The sequence below is a fragment of the Nicotiana sylvestris genome, chromosome 4 (genome assembly GCF_000393655.2).
Source record: "Nicotiana sylvestris chromosome 4, ASM39365v2, whole genome shotgun sequence".
Classification (NCBI taxonomy): domain Eukaryota; kingdom Viridiplantae; phylum Streptophyta; class Magnoliopsida; order Solanales; family Solanaceae; genus Nicotiana; species Nicotiana sylvestris.
This window is the reverse complement of record NC_091060.1, coordinates 14,012,797-14,026,346: the sequence shown is the minus strand read 5'-3', so window position 1 is coordinate 14,026,346 and position 13,550 is coordinate 14,012,797. Positions and strand designations below refer to the sequence as shown.

The 13,550-nt window shown below is 37.3% G+C and overlaps 1 protein-coding gene across 2 annotated transcripts; it reads left to right on the top strand.

The window, feature by feature from the left end:
* Window positions 1-2,541: 2,541 nt before the first annotated feature.
* Window positions 2,542-13,147, top strand: LOC104230671 (uncharacterized). 2 transcript variants are annotated; one of them, XM_009783533.2, is made up of 8 exons: window positions 2,542-2,696; window positions 6,564-6,681; window positions 7,273-7,554; window positions 9,701-10,352; window positions 10,435-10,634; window positions 10,722-10,966; window positions 11,182-12,066; window positions 12,663-13,147. In XM_009783533.2, exons 3-7 carry the CDS (start codon window positions 7,286-7,288, stop codon window positions 11,970-11,972), a joined length of 2,157 nt encoding a protein of 718 aa, XP_009781835.1. In that variant the 5' UTR covers window positions 2,542-2,696; window positions 6,564-6,681; window positions 7,273-7,285; the 3' UTR covers window positions 11,973-12,066; window positions 12,663-13,147. The 2 variants fall into 2 exon arrangements, with proteins under 2 accessions (XP_009781835.1, XP_070027863.1); XM_070171762.1 differs by lacking the exons at window positions 11,182-12,066; window positions 12,663-13,147 and having other exon boundaries at window positions 10,722-10,971.
* Window positions 13,148-13,550: the final 403 nt, after the last annotated feature.

The window sequence follows — 13,550 nt, the reverse complement described above, 5'->3', positions numbered from 1 at the left end:
TAATAAAGCCTCAGGGCTATCTTCGCCTTCAGGTTAATTTAAACGCTCTCTCCGTTACTATAGCCCAAGGGGCCATCCAAGTTCGAGTGTATTCTCGTTCAGGGACTATTTGAAAAGGCTCGAGGGCTGTCTTTATTTTCAGGTGACCAAGCAACTCTGTCTCTCGAGAACTATCAACGGGGCCTAAAAGGCTAAGTTTTGTTCTAAAATTCGAGACCTAACTCTCACTCAATTCGAAGTCGGAGGTTCTGGCGGCCTAAGTTTGTATCAAGTCAATCCGGACTTAGTCCGAGGAACGACAAAGGGTTTCAAGGAATATCATATTAACCAATCAAAGAACCAAGGGAATACCTACGCTCGGGCCCAGTATTCAGACCGATCGGTAAAGTCACATGCTCAGATTCCTTACAAACACAAACAAAGGGAAATCCAGCACAAATCAAAAACAAATTGAAGAAACATTTTTGTATTAATAAACGATGATTACAAAAGCCCACGAGGAGTCCTTACACATAAACAAAGAAGAAAAAAATAACAGCTAAAAGTCTAATCTACTCTCAGAGGTACATCCTCAGAAGCAATATCTACGAGAACAATTTCCTCGGGGACCCTATTTCGATCTTCCAAACGACGTCTTCGAGAATCTCCTCCGAAGCAGAAAAAGATGAGGAAAAGGTTGTAGCCTATCAAAGAGCAAAAGCTTTCAACAGACGGGGAAAATTGTGGCTTGGTGAAAAATTTGGCAAGTATGGGTCTCGCCAGCACTACTATTGGGAAGCCACTTCTTGAGACATTGCACCGGTGTGGGATGCAAAAGTAAGTAGACGGCACCACCTCACTCCATGGAAAGCAAAAGGAGTGAAGCACCATACCAGGTTTAAGTTAAGGGAGATGAGCATCACTTCATGGTCCACATATCCTCTAATACGGGGATAATTCGAAGCCCCCCCATTATTTCGGACCACCATCACCACCACCACCAACAACAACAAACCAGTATGATCCCACTCAGTGGGGAAAAGCTTTGAAAAGTAGCCATGGCATAACTGGCGAGATAGCTGCCGCGTGACCTTACGGTCACGGGCTTGAAACATGAAAAATGGAGTTGGATGAGGATGAAGAGAAGAAAAGAGTTAAAGGTTGTAGAAGAATGGCTGGGTGGAATTTTGGTTCAAGTAACCTTCCATTTATAGAAAGACAACATCGTAACAGACGGCGCAATCAGCGCCTTTGGGAAACGTACCGACTGGCGCAATCAATGCATTTTGGGAAACGGATCGGCGACGATATTATCGCTTTTGGGAAAATAAATCGGCGATACATTAAATGCTTCTGGAAAGATGAACCGATGGGACGTCTCAGTTATCACAAAAACTTACATCATAAGCAGGATGTCATCATGAGAGGCTCAAGGAGGTCGCTGTCAAAATCGTTTCTTATCATTTTACTATAAGAAACGCGGGGACTATTTGTATAAGGCTAAAATTGAAGAGCCCAATTTTATGATCATTATTATATCCCATAGCCCGTCTTCAGAAAGCCCGAGGCCAAGTTTGAGGCTCGACCCCGAGGGTTCCCTATGCTCGACCTCGGGGCAGAGCAAATCGGTGGCTATGATGAACGAGTGGGAGATTCCCAAAGCGAGTGATTGAAGCTGACCAAGTCCATAAGAACAGTACAAGCCCGTACCGTGACATTAAATGGTTGTACCAGCCGTATCTTTGTAATAAATGCATATGTACTATGTTGGAATTCCCCCCTCCTATATAAAGGGGACCTTTGTTATTTTTTGCACAGATGATATTGCACACAACATTCAATACAAGAACATTCTCTGCTCTCTAACTTAAACACATTCTCCCTTGATTCTATTACTTACATTTATTGTGTTCCATTAATTGTTCTTCATTTATTGCTCATTATTGATCATAAAGAGCTCAGATCAAAGCTCTTAGAATTGTTAGTCATTCATCGTCCGTTCACAGCCTAACACTCAGCTCGACCTCGAGGCCCCGATTCTCAGCCGCTCGGTTTGCTTATCACATTGCCTTCAAGCTCTTATCATATTTTCTAATCTCACACTTAGCATCTACTGCCTAACAACTAGCATAAAAATAAATTACATATTTTTAGAACCACAAAATCAAATCTAATTGTAATTACCATTTTCAAGGTAAACAGATTTATTATACTTAACTAGAATTTATCCATTATCATTTATTTAATAAATTTAACAAAAAGGTTTAACACTTTTTGGTCAAACAAGATTAGTTAATCTACTTTTTATATGGGATAGCTAATACTATTATTTTGGTGTAAAATTTATTCCGAGATAATATAAATAACCAAATATGAAATAAATACAAAATCAAATTCTATCTCAAAATTAATATCCATATGCCCTTAACCAAACAACCCCTAATTGCTAAAAATCCATTAAAAGGGGCCGTGGACGATGTCGTGTCGTTCGACGATTACTCCTACTAGTAATTAAACTGAAAGCTAAAAAAACAAATTAAAAAAAAATATTGAAAAGGGAAGGAACAAAATCAAAACCTTCTCCACAACTCTGCCGCTGCGCCTTCATCTCCTATTACTCCTTCCCCACGCAAAAAACTCTCATATATTTTTTAGTCTTTGGCACTCTTCCTTTGTCTCCTTTTTGACTCCATAAGCACAGGAATTTCTCTTCTGAGGTCAGTAAAGCAATCTTCAACTGTAAATATCTTTTTCTTTTTTTTATATAACATTTATTTTTGTTCTAAACTCTGCTTAATAAGTTAGTTTTGCAAACCCAGGATGTTACAGAGGCTTTATGTAGCTGATTTGAACTAATTTTTTGGTTGAGGTGTAATTTTTATTCATTGAATGTTATTTTGTTGTTCTGATTTTTAGTTTGCTCTGTTTTTGCTTGTGTGCTAAAACAAAATGTTCCTAGTGTTGCACTGAACATTTTATGTGACAGTTACTTGTTCTTTCTGTTCCAATTTTTAAAATTTATTTCTTTTTCTTTTCACCTTTTGTTTTTTCTTTCAGTTTTACTAGTCATAAATTTTTGGGTGAGGTGGAGGCAGATATGTTTTTACCTATTTTTTCGCTCTTATTTATTGAAGGCCTAGCCCTAAGAAAAAAAATTGCTTGGTATTGGAATGAAATGGTCTTTGATAGAGCGGAATGGATTAGAAGACTCATATAGAAGAAGCAGGGGCGAAGCCAGGAATTTCGCAGAGGGTGCTCAATAATGTACATGTATGAAAAGTAATTTTGAGCTATATACACAACATGATATTTCGACCAAGGGTTTTCAACTGATCACTTTGTATGTGGTTATGCCACTTTGAGAAGGGGAACCTTGGTGCAACAATAAAAATTTCCGATATGTGAGCATGTCTTCAATGATTTAAGCCGCGGAAATAACCTCTCGTAGAAATGCAAGGTAAAGTTGTATACATAAGAAGCAGTATTGGCCGACCCTTTCACAGACCTCGTGCATAAGCGGAACTTAGTGCACCGGGCTGCGCTTTGTAGCGGACCTTAGCTAATTTAGGATTGAGGATAGTTGATTGATTTAGTTTGGATCAGGGAAAGGAAGGGGAAAGGAGAAGTAGAGGTTGAGAAACATGGAAAGTTTTCGTACTGTGTCTTCAATTTAAAGACAGTGACGAGTGACGGCCTCCATGAATGCGAAAAATCAAAATGTCAAATATGTGTGGAATCTAAGTATGTTAAACATCCTTATAAGTCGGTTGAAAGGAATTCAAATCCTTTAGACTTAATTCACACAGATATTTGTGACATGAAGTCAATACCATCTCGCGGTGGAAAGAAGTATTTCATAACTTTTATTGACGATAGTACTCGATATTGCTATGTTTACTTACTTAATAGTAAAGATGAAGCAATAGACGCATTCAAGCAATACAAAAATGAAGTTGAAACGCAACTTAACAAGAAAATCAAAATGATAAGAAGTGATAGGGGTGGTGAATATGAATCTCCTTTTGAACAAATATGTTTAGAATATGGAATTATTCATCAAACAACAGCCCCTTACACGCCCCAATCCAATGGGATTGCGGAAAGAAAGAATCGTTCATTAAAGGAGATGATGAACGCATTGTTGATAAGTTCTGGTTTGCCACAGAACTTGTGGGGGAAGCCGTTCTTACGGCCAGCCGAATACTAAATCGAGTACCCCATAGTAAAACACAATCCATTCCATATGAAAAATGGAAAGGAAGGAAGCCCAACTTGAATTATTTTAAAGTGTGGGGGTGTTTGGCAAAAGTGCAAGTTCCTAAACCCAAAAGGGTAAAAATAGGACCGAAAACAGTTGATTGTGTTTTCATAGGATATACAACTAATAGTAAAGCATATCAATTTCTGGTTCATAAATCAGAAAATCCCGACATTCATAATAATACGGTTGTAGAATCAGATAATGATGAGTTCTTTGAAAATATATATCCGTATAAAAAGGAATGCGAGTCGATTGGTGAAATATCTAAACGACCTCGGGAAGAAACAAAAGAAAGTACATTTAATCAGGGGGATCCAAGACGTAGTAAACGTCAAAGAACGTCTACTTCGTTTGGACCAGATTTTGTGACTTTCTTATTGGAAAATGAGCCTCGAACATTTAAAGAAGCTATGTCTTCTTCGGAATCATTGTTCTGGAAAGAGGCAGTCAATAGTGAAATAGAATCCATATTGAACAACCATACATGAGAATTGGTTGATCTTCCTCCTGGAAATAAACCTTTGGGTTCTAAATGGATTTTTAAGAGAAAAATGAAAGATGATGGCACTATTAGCTGTGTTTTAGGAGCTAAAATTTTAGGTTTCTAAAAATTTATTCCTCTCTAATGTCAGAACTGCTCTGGATATCATTTGTTATTGATGGTTTGCCAATATTTCGGAGGAATTAAAATGTTGCTGTAATGCCAAAGCTGTAATCAATCTTCCGGCTTGAGCTGCCTTTTTATGGAGATCATACATTCTTAGTGCCTATGAGTTGTCCAAATACATGTCTTTATATTTAACTTTCTCTGATGCGGTGATGTTTGTGCTTGCTGTTACCTAGCCTTTATCATACACCTTAGCGATGATTTTACAGTCTTTTGGTACTTACTTAAAGTGTAATAGGCTATAAAGGAATCAGCTTCATATTAAGGAGGAGTAGGTGTGACATTGCCGGCAGGGTTGTTGTCAACTCTTAACAAGTATTCCATATAATGTTAGTGTTTTTCCTTCCAATTGCTAGTGTAAGTATGCTCATGGAAATAGAATTTGGAATAAATACATGAAGTCTAGCTTCACTTCATTTGTTCCTAAATTTAACCTCTTTTTTTTTTTTTTTGGGGGGGGGGGGGGTTATTGGTTCATATCTACTTGCAACTTGATCTTAAAAAAAGTTTATTCCTAAGATTAATTGTTAAGTAATAGAAGATAAAAATGTAAATTTTGAACTTGACAAGGAGTAAATAAGAAGGGGGCTTTGGTTCGAGTAAAGGTAGTACAATGATATGTGTTATAGGTGCACATCATGAGCTCAAGTCTTACTGGTATTTAAGTTGAGAAGGATAGAGGGACATACCCATTATCCACCAAGTTTCGAAGCTGAAATACAACAAAATTCACGGTTATCAAATAAACTAAGATTGGCCAAAGTTGTGATTTTCTTTTGCATTATGAATTTAGAAAGTAATGGACACCAGAGTCTTGTGAAAGATAAACCAGATCCATCTCACCTTCCTCTTAGGGGTTGATTTTGGTTGACTATTTCAATAGTTTACATGGTTTAGGAGTAGTTTCCTCCATGCAAGATCTTTTGTTTACAAGGTTGATTATTGGTTCATATCTATTTGCAACTTGATCCTAAAAAAAGTTTATTCCTAAGATTAATTGTTAAGTAATAGGAGATAAAAATGCAAATTTTGAACTTGACAAGGAGTAAATAAGAAGGGGGCTTTGGTTCGAGTAAAGGTAGTACAATGATATGTGTTGTAGGTGCATATCACGAGTTCAAGTCTTACTGGTGAATCAAGTTAGGTATTTAAGTTGAGAAGGATAGAGGGACATACCCATTATCCACCAAGTTTCGAAGCTGAAATACAACAAAATTCACGGTTATAAAAAAAACTAAGATTGGCCAAAGTTGTGATTTTCTTTTGCATTATGAATTTAGAAAGTAATGGGCTTGTGAAAGATAAATCAGATCCATCTCACCTTCCTCTTAGGGGTTGATTTTGGTTGATTATTTCAATAGTTTACAAGGTTTAGGAGTAGTTTCCTCCATGCAAGATCTGTTGTTTGCCTGATATGGTGGCTGGTTTGGGTCACTAAGATTATGCTTTTCAGGAAAAATTTAGGTCAACCATAGCTTTGATCACAAGGTAGGTATAACAGAGTTCTTTTGCAATTGGATTAGTTTTTTGACGGACAGTGGTGCATGTCATGCATGAGGGGTGACCTATCTGTGTATGAATTTTCTTCATTAATTACTTAAAAAGCAGCTCATCATATCTGAGACCTAATATTGATATTTCTGCTGTTTTATGCAGGGTAATTCAAGTTTAAATTACGGTTTCCTCTTTCAGCGTTATGTGTTCGAGACCTTTAGTGAAATGGGCCTCCAACTTCCTTCAACAAGTGGAACTATAATATTATTTTCATCATCATGTAAGAATTATGTAAACTGAGGCAGCTTCCACTTGTTGTCCTAGTGATATCCTTGCTTTGTCTTCATTGTCTCCAACTTCCACCATCAAGATCTCCAAACAGCCCAACATACTCGTTTATATTTTAATTTTTGATAAAGCGAATCCATTTGTTAAAGCCAAATCAAGATTTACATTCACCTCTATCTATTGGTCACTTCTCATGATCTTCTTATTATATACTTTGGGTAGAGGATGCTATTTCCGTATTTCGTCTTATGTTTGTTTACCGTTATGATTTCTCACCAATTATGTTGTATTTACCTTTTAGCCAATCCTAAATGGTTTGGGTATGAGGCATAGATTGAAATGTTGTCTTCGCCTTTTCTAATCCCTGGCAATTATTGTATCGGGTGCTTTCAAAATGAAAATGCATGTAGTTGCCTTATTTAAAAAAATTAAAATTAAAATGCATGTAGATTATGTGGTCCAATGGAGGCAGCTAAACTTATTATCTTTGCACAATTGATTTCCTTCTCAAAGTTGATTATCTGTTGCTAGTTTGATTGTAAACAATAGGCCGCCTTAGTAACATACCTTACTAAATGTTCAGAATATTTTAGAAGATGGAGATAGTTGAGTCCATTCTGAACCTTCCCGTGCAAGATCCACCTGGTGAAGACTTCTCAGCATCTGATTTGAGTTGGACCAAGGTCGGAAATGTAGAACGTTATGATGATGTTGCCCTTATTCTTTATGATCGAGTTGATGCATTTATCATTGGAGAGTGTTGTAACGTGGAATTCCCAACAAGGTTTCACATTGAGAGGGGAAGGAAAAGAAGCAGAGGCAGCTTAAAGGATTATAAGCATGATGACTATTTGGAGTACAGGCTGTAAGTGCTTCAACAATTTCAGGATATATCATTTGCTATCTTCTACTCTTTTTTTTTTTTTTGGAAATGAATAATGTGGAGGGTCTGCGTACACACTACCCTCCCGAGACCCCGCTTTGTGGTTTACTGGGTCGTTGTTGTTGTTGTTGTTGTATTGAATAATGTGGAGGGTCATGCTGACCTCTTTCTTTGTTCTACTAGTTTTAAACTATGTGTTCATGAGAACATTTTGTTATTTGATCCCTTGGTGGATTAATTTAGGTATGAACTTCTGAACTAATGGACTTCTGGATGGAGAGTTCTTTGTAAATATTTGACTCTTGGAGGAGAGCGCATGGAGAATCAAGGACGTAGAACTTTCCTGTTTTTGGACAAAACAAAAAATGAACTTAAATGGCTAACTATGAGGATTTTGCTTAATTTAAACGCGATTCATGATGGAGGATGAAGCAATGTTCAGTCTTTCTAAGTAATTTTTGAGTGTACTAGTAAATTTAAGCTTCTTAAGTTTACTTTATGTAACAAAGTTTTATGTCCAATTTATTTTGGTAAATTCTCAATGTCTTGTAATTAGTTTAAAGGTCATATCACAATCCTGTGTCAGCCATTCATGTATTTAGACATCGTTGGGGTCGAAGCTTAATAACCTTGTCTATGTCTAATCAAAGATAGCTCAAAAAGTTGTCATTTTTTTAATCTAGTTGGAGTCCAGTATTGAAAGTGGATTGCTACTGCCTCGAAAAAGCTGTTGTTGGTCTTGATTTTTTGTGGATGTAAGGTGTGATTGACCTTTACCAAGGGTAAAGCATTCTCTCTTATTCCTCCACTTATCTTTCTTCTCGCCTCCACCTCCACATCTAGAGGAAACTGGATTTAGTTCTTCCATGTGATGATCTTAGGCCTTGGATATAGACTCCTTGAGGTTTACAGGGATTCTGGATGATATGATCTCATCCTTGAGGTTTCTTGATTAAAAAAATAAGAAAAATATTTTCTACTCTGAAGGCCTCAGTAAATAGCAATTTCGTGACTTCTATGGAGCTAAGAAAGGAGCTGCATTAGCTCAATTTAGCATCACATCACTTGCTTAACCAATTAGTTTTTAACTGTATAAAATGGAAATAGGTAATGACTGGAAAGGCTTCTGGAATTTACTCAGAATCCTAAAATACTCCCAACCTTTTCCAGACCTTTGATATCTCTATTTTTTTCATCCTTTTCAGCAGATTTGAGCTCTACTTTTTTCCCCCGTTTTTATAAGGGAGCTCTTCAGTTCTTCTACAACCTCGAGTATGGGTCACTTCTCTTTCTTTACTTGTTTGTGGCTTCCTGAGCATTACTACCATTATGGTAAGGAAGAGAATTGATTAAAATTCCTCGGTCACCACTATATTCCCTGGAATACTTTCGGCCGGATATGTTACCAACACTTGATTTCTAAAGTCAAGCTAGATTTGATCAAAGTCATCTTAGGACTAAATTTTGGTGGCAAAGAACAAAGTACATAACATGTACATAAGAAGGTTTCTAACTTTCAAGTAACACATAAAAATAAAAGTATATCAGACATCCTTTTTAGTGAAATCCAATTTGACTTTTTACGGACAAAAATCATGAGACTGAGGGAGTAACAACTAGTTGTAGCTGTTTGAAAAGTCATGAACTTTAGATAATAGTAAGGGTCGACTCTTATTACAGACTATTGCAGAATAGAGCCTTGAGGGCCTCTTTGATAACTTTTGGTATAATACGAATCAGTGTTGTTAAAGGCTGCGTTAAAGCACAGTTAAGCCCTGAAGCCCGGTGAATGCAGGCTGTGCACTTTGCCTCGCTTAATTAGCACTTTAGTGTAGACGTCAAGGTGCTAAGGCATGTGCACCTTTACCGATAGATTCTGTCTTTAAGGGCACAACAACATATATATAGCTTAATTATCGTTTCCGTTCTTTTGTCCAAATAATTATTCTTGGTGTTTATAGTTACATTTTCTTGCATTACATTTCTATTTTTTATTTTTTTCTATATTTGTGCTTTTCTTAGCTAAAGCCCCTTTGGTGCTTTTTGCTTTTGACTACACTGATATGAATTTGTAAGGTAAAATTGTTTACAAGTTTCTCCTTCATATCTTGATATGCTGTTATTTCAGGTATTGGTGTTCCTTCGGCCCTGAAAATTATGGAGAAGGTGGCGATATTTTACCAAGCCGACGATATCGGCTTAACACTCGAAACCGAGCTGCTAGACCCCAGTCCATGAGGGGCTGCACTTGCCATTTCATAGTGAAGCGCTTGTATAACCGTCCATCTCTTGCACTTATTATATATAACAACAGGCGTCATGTTAACAAGTCCGGTTCTTTATGCCATGGGCCGCTTGATAGAGATGCTATTGGCCCTGGTGCAAAAAAGATTCCATATGTTTGCAATGAGATTCAACAACAAACTATGTCTATGATCTATCTTGGCATCCCTGAGAAGAATGTTTTGGAGAAACATATTGAGGGTATTCAACGTTATTGTGGTTCTGATGCGAAAGTGAATAGCCTTGCTGCTCAGTATGTCCACAAACTTGGCATGATTATCAAAAGATCTACTCATGAATTGGATCTAGATGATCAAGCTAGCATAAGATTGTGGGTCGAGCGGAATAAGAAATCTATTTTCTTTTATCAGGATACATCGGAACATGATCCATTCATCTTAGGTATCCAAACTGACTGGCAGTTACAACAAATGATTCGTTTTGGACATCGTAGTCTAATAGCAGTTGATTCAACATTTGGTATAAAGAAACTAAAGGTAATGAAGCATGGTGTCTCTTCCTTTTAACCTTGACAACATCTCACATAGTTCTAATTTCTTAATCTACGTAATTTTGCAGTATCCTTTGTGCACACTTCTTGTGTTTGATTCAAGACAGCATGCCCTTCCTGTTGCTTGGGTCGTCACCCGCACAATTGCCAAGCCTGACGTGAGTAAATGGATGAAAGCTCTTCATGATCGTGTCCGTGCTGTCGATCCAACATGGAAGGTCAATGGTGTCCTAATCGACGATGCTGCAGCAGAAATTGACCCCATAAGGTGAAATTCTTGTGGTCTACTATTTCTCTATGTCAAGTTCATCACATAGTTCTATAACAGATTTACTTGATCTTGATGTCTTTTCAGGGAGATATTTTCATGTCCAGTTCTATTTTCACTTTGGCGTATTCGTAGATCGTGGTTGCGAAATATCATCAAGAAATGTAGTAATGTTGAAGTTCAAAGAGAGATATTTAAGCGTCTAGGTGAAACAGTGTACAGCATTTGGGATGGAAGTGATCCTTTTGTTGCTTTAGAAGAACTTTCTCAAGATTTTGTTGATCAAACGGCCTTCTTGCAATATTTCAAAGCCACTTGGGTGCCTAAATTTGGTTAGATCATCTCTCTGGTTTGTTATCTGGTTTTTTCACCTTGCAAAAAATTCTGTTTCAAAGAAAGAAGAAAAAGAACATCTAAGCTATCATACACAAAATAAATAAATTAGATCGAATCAATATAACGTTACTATATTTAAAGTATTTTTTTTGGAATCTTTTTCTATCTTTTTCCTGTATTTCCCTGTAATTTTTATATTTTCATAATACAGAAATGTGGCTTACTACAATGAGAACGTTACCTCTTGCGAGCCAGGAAGCATCTGGTGCAATAGAAGCATATCATGTCAAGTTGAAAGTCAGACTATATGATGATTCACATCTTGGGGCACTCCAGAGAGTTGATTGGTTAGTTCACAAATTGACAACTGAGTTACACTCCAGTTACTGGCTTGACCGATATGCAGATGAAAGTGATTCTTTCCAAAATGTGAAGGAGGAGTATATTGCTACCACATCCTGGCATCGAGCTCTGCAAATTCCTGATGATTCTGTGACCTTGGATAACAAGGATAACTCCTTCGCAAAAGTTTTGAGCCAGAAAGACAACAGTAAAACACACCTAGTTTGGAATCCTGGATCAGAATTTGCCCATTGTGATTGTGAATGGTCAATGCAAGGAAATATGTGCAAGCATATTATTAAAGTCAATATGATAAGTGGGAAACTTCAATCATGTCGACCTTCTATGTCATTTCAATCATTTAATGAGGTTCTAGTGAGTCTAACGAGAAAACCGGTGGATGATTCAATGGCACTGGATCTGTCAACAGCATGGACACACCAGATGCTTGATCAAATTCGGAAGCTAGTTGAGCTAAACCAGTCTCATGATATTGGCACCATAGTAAATAATATGCCTGTGAGATGGGTCGCTAAAAAGGGCAGAACATCTGTTGGCAGACCATCAGCTATTGCTCTCCCCTCCAGCGCCAACAACAGTTTAATTTGTTCAACTGCTAAAAAGAATCGAAAGAGGAAGAGATTATCAAGATTACGATGATCTCTTGTGGAGGACAGAAATATCTCTGCGGGAACTATGCATTGGTGCTGTTCTTGGTCCACCATGCAGCTATCAGCCCTAGCTGCTTCATTTGGTAATGGCTATTCTGCCCTTTATGTTTCCATTCATGACTGGGGGCTTGATTTGGTTTTATTATAACCAGCATAATGTTGCCACCATATGTTGACTTGATGGATGCTATATTATCCAACATATCAAACTTCTGACTCAACTTTAAAGAATTTAGAACTCTGATCTGTTGGAAGAAATCAATTGAATAAGGAATTATGAACTACTGATTACTTGTTTGGCATGATATTTTTCAAAAAGATTCTATATCCTTTAGTCCTCAAAATTTTACTTTTCATTAAATGGTATGGTTTGTGTATTAAGTGAAAGATTCTATATTCTCACATCCAGTCTCCTTCAATATAATAGTAACAGTTTTACCAGTTAAAGGAATCTGAAAGAAAAATAGCCCCTGAATTTTCTTGCATTTTTTCTGATTTATGAAAAAATTGTTGAATGAGTAGTTAATCAGCAGCTATCATGTCCTTTTCTTTTTGATACTTCCAACGGCTTGTTGCTACTAGTTCGTGTTCTACACTTTCCTTTCACCATTTGCTGTTAGTGAAACCAATCCTGTGTTCTTGATATCAGAATCTATCTTATTTGTCATTCTTTGTGTAGGCTGACCAGACGGAAAGAAATACATCGTTGATTCATTATGTTCAGAGGCTGCTCTAACTTTCCGCTCTCTTCAGCTGGTGCTCAACAATCACTAGATGCATTTGATGCTTGGATTTTTTATAGCCGAGCGAGTTCCATGAAAAGTCCAGATACTGTTCACGGGGTACTGAATTATCCTTGTTGGGAACAAATGGAGCAGTCACACAAGAAGCATCAATAGACTCGAAGCATATACGGTACCAATCAGAAACTGCCAGGATTCTCTCCTTTTTGTCTTTGGATGTCCTTGTATGCCTTTTATTTACAATTCAAGCATACAAACTGACCGCTAGAATAATTTTTTCATGATACAATGTACATAAGTTGTATATGGATTTTTCCATGATTCAGTTGAGGAAACAGCAGGTCTAATTAGGTGAGCACATTGATTTAGACAACTTTTTCTTGGTTTTATCAATTTCCTGTCTGGATTGATTGTCTGTAAGCAGCCTCTTGTAGAAATGTATGGTAAGACTGCGTACAGTAGACCCTGGTGGTCCGGTCTTCCCCTAACCCTGCGCATAGCGAGAGCTTAGTGCACCTGACTGGCCTTTTATTGGATTGTCTATAAGTGGAAAGTCATGAAGCTTTTGTTTGGTAATATAGATGAGTATGCTAGCAGTACAATTGCATCGAGGATTGTATAATGTAATGACATAGCTGTGTCGCTATCGTCTGCCAGTGGAGTCTATTAATTTGAGAAGAAAGCAGTTGGCAACTTTCACATTGTTTTGTACCCTTACTTCTATGGCATAGCATTGTACCATAAGCTGTAGCTAACACTTGCAGCAAGCAGCAGGTGTTGGTTAAGCAGCCAAAGGTTGCAGGACTACTTCCGTGTTTGGAGTA